Here is a 6,339-nt window from a genome sequence, read left to right as displayed (position 1 = left end):
GTGGGTGAGCGCGCCGGCAAGCGCTCCGTTCCTCCCCTCCCCTCCCCTCCCCACCCTTCCCCGTCCCCTCCCCCGATCGAATCGATCGATCGTGTTCGATTTCGATCCGCGTGGGGGGAATCGATCGGGGGCTCGTTCCAATTCCCGCCGCGCCGCTGCTTCCGATCCCCGGAGCCGGCGTGCGTGTTCTTGGATTCTTGGGTTTTCTTTCTGGGGACGTTGTTGGGAGGAGGGCGAGGCTCCTCCGATTTTGATGCTCCAGGGCCCCGAGATCCGAGCCTGAGCGCGTCTCCCCCGGGCTCGCAGCGGGAGCTATGGGCAACGCGGGCAGCAACGGCGGGGGAGGCGGCCCGGGCCACCGCCGCCGGAGCTCCGGCCACGGCCACGGCCACCACCACCAGGCGCCGCCGCCCCCGCAGCAGCCGGAGGCCGCGCCCAACCGCTACGTCTTCGCCGCCGCCACGCCCTACCCGCCGCAGTACCCCAACCCCAACCCGCCGCAGTACTACCCGCAGTACGGGAACTACTACCCGCCGCCGCCGCCCTCCGTGCAGGTGCCCCTCCCGGCGCCCTACGACCATCACCACAGGGGCGCCGCGCCGCCGCCCAACGTGCCACCCACGGAGTTCCCGCCCTCCGTCCACTCGCACCACTACCCCGGCTGGGCCGGACGGTACCCTTACGGGCTCCAGCCGCCCATGCCCACGCCCTACGTCGAGCACCAGAAGGCCGTCACCATCCGCAACGACGTCAACCTCAAGAAGGAGACGCTCCGGATTGAGCTCGATGAAGGCTGTCCCGGCCGCTTCCTCGTCGCCTTCACCTTCGATGCCACCGTCGCTGGAAGGTGAAAACTTTCTTCCTTCTCTTAAATCTTTATGTTTGGGCCGTTATATGTATGCCGGCAGCTACCCGCCAGTGGCCAGGAGCAGAATTTGTGTGCAACATGTTCTTGTTTGCATGGATTTGTTTTGTATGTCGACGTTGATGCGTTGAGGAATTAGTCTCGGTCTCTGATGATGGTGATGCTTTCACTTGCTTGAGGTTAAGGGCGGGTGGTATTCGTCAATTTCAGCGATCTTTGACCTCCATTTGTTTGTTAATTGACGATTCCCTCTATTGATCAAAACAGAAAATGGAAATTAGTAAAAACCGTACATAAAGACTTTTTGTCTACAAAAGTGTTTCCCTGGTCCTTGCAAATAATTCTTCTTCAATAGCCAGAAAGCCTAGAAAGCCAGCTATAGTATTATATACATGTTTCATTCATTATTAGATTGTTCTAAAAAATCTTTAGTAAAAAACTCGTTGGTCGACAATACGGTAGTAAGGATGAAGTTTCAATGATCTACAGTTGCCATACACTTTGATCCCTTGGCAACTGTTAAACTTTGGTAGTTGTGTGTCTGTACTCTGGAGGCAGAACACTACATATTTGGGTTCCTGCCTGGTCAAACCATTGTATTTTTTGCATTGATTGTGAGACTTACAGAGGATGCTCGCTCCATCGCATTGTTAACACCAAGTGTTACTTATGCCCTATTCTCCGAGGTGGCCTAGTCAACGCTAGATATTATGTATATTATCCCCACTCATTCTTCCCTGCATTACTTTCTGCTCGGTTGTTACTGTAGGCATATATTTTATTCTCTAAACCAACATGTTTCCATCCTTGGAGTTATATTTGGAACTGTTAAGGTCTTCATCCCCAATAGTACCATTTTCCCTCTTTCATCATCATTTTTGTAGCACAACCACTCTTGGTTGAATAATCTGTCTGTGACCCAGATTTTTGTACAAAGCAAGTCTTTCTTTCTAGTTTGTTTGGAATTGATGTGTTCTGATTATGAGCCACCAAAAAGAATTCTTAGAATTTCAGTTCTACCAAGCTGTCGATACTGTTCCGTTATAAAGCATGCATCTTGCTACATTTTTCTCAAAAATAATTTTAAGTGTAATAGTTGCGAAATTGCTAATGGTTAGCGAAATATGTATTTGAATTAAATTTGTTTATTCTGGGAGCACTATACCAAGCACACTGGATTTGTCCTTCCTGCAAATATGACACTGGTATGTTTGTAGAGGATTTTGGTGTTTTGTGCTAGAGCTGCATTGTTATTAATTATGTAGTGTTGTTGTACTTTCATGTTGTATAACTAAAGCATTACAGCTTCCTTAATACAGTCAAAAGAAGTCTTTATCTTTCTGTAATGTTATTAGGTGATTTACCATTCTTCTTGATCTACTTCCTTGAACAGCATGACTGTCTACTTCTTTGCAAAGGAAGAGCTCAACTGCAATCTAACAGCGATGAAGCCAGACTTGATTAAGCCTGTTACTGTTAGCTTCAAAGAGGGTCTTGGCCAGAAGTTTAGGCAACCTTCAGGGACAGGAATTGACTTCTCAGCGTTTGAGGACTCTGAGTTGTTGAAACAGGGGGGAATGGAAATATATCCACTTGCAGTTAAAGCTGAAACAACATTGGCTGCTGATCAACCATCGGAGGGGGAAGACCAGAAACCCAAAACTCCAAACTCGCAGATCACACAGGCTGTGTTTGAAAAGAAAGAAAGCGGTGACTATCAAGTACGAGTTGTTAGTCAGATCCTTTGGGTGAATGGCACCAGGTATGAATTGCAGGAAATATATGGGATAGGAAACTCTGTGGAAGGGGACACTGATGCAAATGATCCTGGGAAAGAATGTGTCATATGCCTCTCAGAACCTAGGGATACTACTGTCCTTCCATGTAGGCATATGGTAAGTCTCAAATCTATAAATATAGAAGCTTATGTGTGAATATCTACGTTTGAAGTTAATTAAGCTATAATGCTGCAGTTATGCTATTGTAGAAAAAACATAAATTCCAGAGATTTAGTCTGTTATTACACTTCTACTATATTGTTTACCAAGCGTGATCTTGAATCTTTCATATTCTATTTACTGTTCCAGAAAAATCTCCTACAATATTCACTGATTGATGTCCATTTCCAGTGCTATGGGCTGTTTGGCAACCGATTCTGTGCTAGCATCTCTAGTAACTGACACTAAATTTTTTGCCGCAGTGTATGTGCAGCGAGTGCGCCAAGGTCTTGAGGTACCAGACCACCAGGTGCCCCATCTGCCGTCAGCCGGTCGAGCGGCTGCTGGAGATCAAAGTGAACAACAAAGCTGAAGAGCCGCCCCAGCAGACGTCCCAGTCGCCTCCGCTACCTCCACCCCCTGCTCTGCATCAGGAAGAGATGTAGCTACAGCCTATCACGAACAGCGTAAAAACACTATATGCTTCTAGATTGCGGTCTTCGGGCCTTCTCCCCCTGCAGGGTGCTCACTTCGTCTGAGCATACGGGGTGTAACTGTTAAACTCGCCTCGGTTACCTGTAGTGTATGTAAAGCGTGTTGTAAAGCTTCTGGCACCCCGAAGCGGCTCGCCGACTCCCGGCGGGGAGCCCTGCAGATGCCGGGATGAGGACATCTTATACGTTCATGCGTGTGCTGTTGGCTAGCTGAAGAAGTTGCAGCAGGGTTGGGGGTGTGCCTCGTGCCTGCCTGGTTTCCTCTGTCGGGGGAGGGGGGAAAGAGGCACGGAAGGTGCCTCCAGGTTTGTACAAAGTCTCGTAATTTCTATCATATCATAAATTACCTTGAGGTTGACACATTTCTCTTATGTGGGTTCTCTGTTTGTGGCTGATGAGTTATGATAATTATTCCACTTGTGTAAGGATAGAGTGTATTCTATCTGTCGCTGGCATCGCGTGCTCCAATTTACCGCAAAAAAAAAAAAAACTTAACGTGTGATAAACGAGGAACACAGAGCCACCAACCCTCTCCACCAGCATCATCTGTCGCTGGTGTCAAGGACCAAAGGTCACAACGTCTGCCTGTTTTTTCAGACGTCAGATCGTCACTTGCCGATGCTTAGCAAAGGCAAAAAAAAAAAGAGGCTACTTTTGAGTTGGATCGTTTTTCTTTTCGTGAAAACTCATTCGATCGCTACATTGTCTCTTCGTTTAGGCCTTTTTTGAATATGAAAGCTATGAGAAGTGAGATGGTTTGTATCCCAGATCCTATGAACAGAGATACGAAAACAGACATCATTCGATTCACATGATATGACCTCTTCCATTAGGTCTGAGTTAAAGTTTCTTTTACTTTGAAATACGTCGGATTGGAACCAATCATGTACAGAAATGTGATTCTATTCTGCAAACCAACGGGCTCTAGGAGTAGAATTCTTACAAATTCCCGTACACCAAAGAGGCCTTAGAATAACATAAATGTTAAAAATCTGATGTTGGGTTTAAAAGCATGGCAAATTAAACATTTTTAATGGCAAATTATGTTATCACGAGGATGATAGTTACCATTAGCAAGCATGGCAATTTCTAGCAAAAAACTAAACATGACAAGGATTTGCCATGCTTGCTAGAGGAAATTGTCATCCTCGCAACAACATAATTTGCCATCTCGGCGTTCAATTGCTAAAAAAATGTGACGTTCGATTTGTAGCGGAACCTCGACTCCCGCTATATCCGGTGACGTTGTCTGGCTAGGCAGATTTGGGGTCTTGAGTCCAAAAGTGGGAAGGTCAACTGCCTCAAATGTTGATGGTTAGGTAAGCAAGTTTAGGAAATCTTTGAGGTTGTTTAGACATGCAAGCTCGCATGTCTCATTTCATACACATGCCAACATGTTACAAGCTAGTATATGTGTTTTGCTTCGTACGCACGCCAACATTCTAGGTGTCCGATGTTGCGCCCATGTTGCAAAAGGTATTTTTGGTTTATAGTGTATGATCAGTTTTCATGTTTGATATGCAACCCATTTTTCTCAATAACTACAACGGGTGAAATTTGTTGTGTACAAAAGTTTGCATGTTTGTGTCAGTTCTTCGCAGTGTTTTCGAGAAACCACGAGAAACAAAAATTGCTACCATGTTGTATACAAATGGATAAAATATCAAATGGTTTCCTTGTTGCGAGGAGACGCAACAATATCAATATTTATGTGATCATTTTCTAATAGAGGCTCTTTGAATTCAATGTCTCTAGATCCACCCTTCTTATGTTTTATGCTCCTTCATGTATTGAGTGAGAAGATCACATAATACAAGTGATGGCTCCATTTTTTTATGACGGTTTGCCGAGGATATTCTGCTCGGTTTAATCCAGGGTTTCGCCTTTCCACTAACAATCTTCGTGGAAGAAGCTAGGGAGAGAGCACCATGCTAAAAGAAAAAGGGAGATATGCATAGAAAGCGATGGAAATGGTTCGAGAAAAATGCATCGAGCAGAGAGAACAATCGCAACATGATAGTTTTTACCCCGCCCAATCCTCATAAGAGAAACGGTCCCACATAATCTCCCAAGAGCCAGTTAAAAAAACTAAAAAAAGCTGGAAATCCAAAGATTAGCCATGTTAATATATGTATGTATGTGTTGCTCATCAATTGGAACTTCTTCCACTCCACTATTATCTAATTGTTATATATTGGATTGTCCTTAATAGAGATTATGATGAAACTTCAACCTGTTCAGACTAATATCATCCCCAACCACAAATGACCATTTGAGCCTCCCATTTGTCTCCGTGCATGTCCGGCAACAAAGTGGAAGGATCTTCATCGGCGTTTGCCTTTCCCCTTAGCATCTTTATGGCAGTAGTAGAGCTCAAAGATGGCACAGGGGTCGTCGTCGGGCCTGTCAAAATCAGAGTCGGGAGAGGAGCCGACCATAGATGCGTTAGAATCATGCAGGACGGCGAGGGCCTGGGAGATCCGAGTTCGCTTTAGATCTCCGTCTAGGGTTCCCCCCTCGGCCTTCTTCTCGTTTCATAGGCGCGAAGCTTCGATGCTCTCCTTGAGGAGCATGGCATTAATACAAATGGCAACAACGATCATTTTGGCTCCTTCATGGTCAAAGACCGATACTTAATATCACGGACCACCAAGTCGTCATTGTATAACGTCAAAGGCACCGGAGAGAAAAAGGGATCTCCCCACCAACAGGTCACACCAATGAAGGTGAATAGGCAATCGGCTTTTCCTACCATGCCCCCGCGCGGACAACTCCAAGAGGGCAGAGTAGCTTCGGTCATCGCCACTGTTCCACCCGCGTAGGAGCGGAGCAGCTCTAGCTCGGCCCGCGCGGGGACAAGCGGCTCGACCCGGCCGGCCCGTCCATTTAGAGGGCCGGTCATTATTATTGTATAAAAAAAACTTTGTCTTGCGTTTAGTCGCAAAAAAAGAAAAGCTTTGTGTTGTGCTTAGCGAGTCAATCCGCTCACCAACGCGCACCGGACCGGGGCCTCCGGTCTCGTCGTCGTAGGTGCGGCATACAG

The 6,339-nt window shown here is 46.4% G+C and overlaps 1 protein-coding gene across 1 annotated transcript; it reads left to right on the top strand.

Moving 5' to 3' along the window:
• Positions 1-312: 312 nt before the first annotated feature.
• Positions 313-3,658, top strand: LOC123085317 (probable E3 ubiquitin-protein ligase LUL2; the record flags this gene model as incomplete). The annotated part of the gene is given in 3 exon segments (XM_044506941.1): positions 313-847; positions 2,259-2,760; positions 3,066-3,658. Coding segments are annotated over 3 exon segments (1,218 nt in total). The 3' UTR covers positions 3,249-3,658.
• Positions 3,659-6,339: the final 2,681 nt, after the last annotated feature.

The sequence above is a fragment of the Triticum aestivum genome, chromosome 4A (assembly GCF_018294505.1).
Source record: "Triticum aestivum cultivar Chinese Spring chromosome 4A, IWGSC CS RefSeq v2.1, whole genome shotgun sequence".
Taxonomy (NCBI): domain Eukaryota; kingdom Viridiplantae; phylum Streptophyta; class Magnoliopsida; order Poales; family Poaceae; genus Triticum; species Triticum aestivum.
This window is presented reverse-complemented; position numbering and strand designations above follow the sequence as displayed.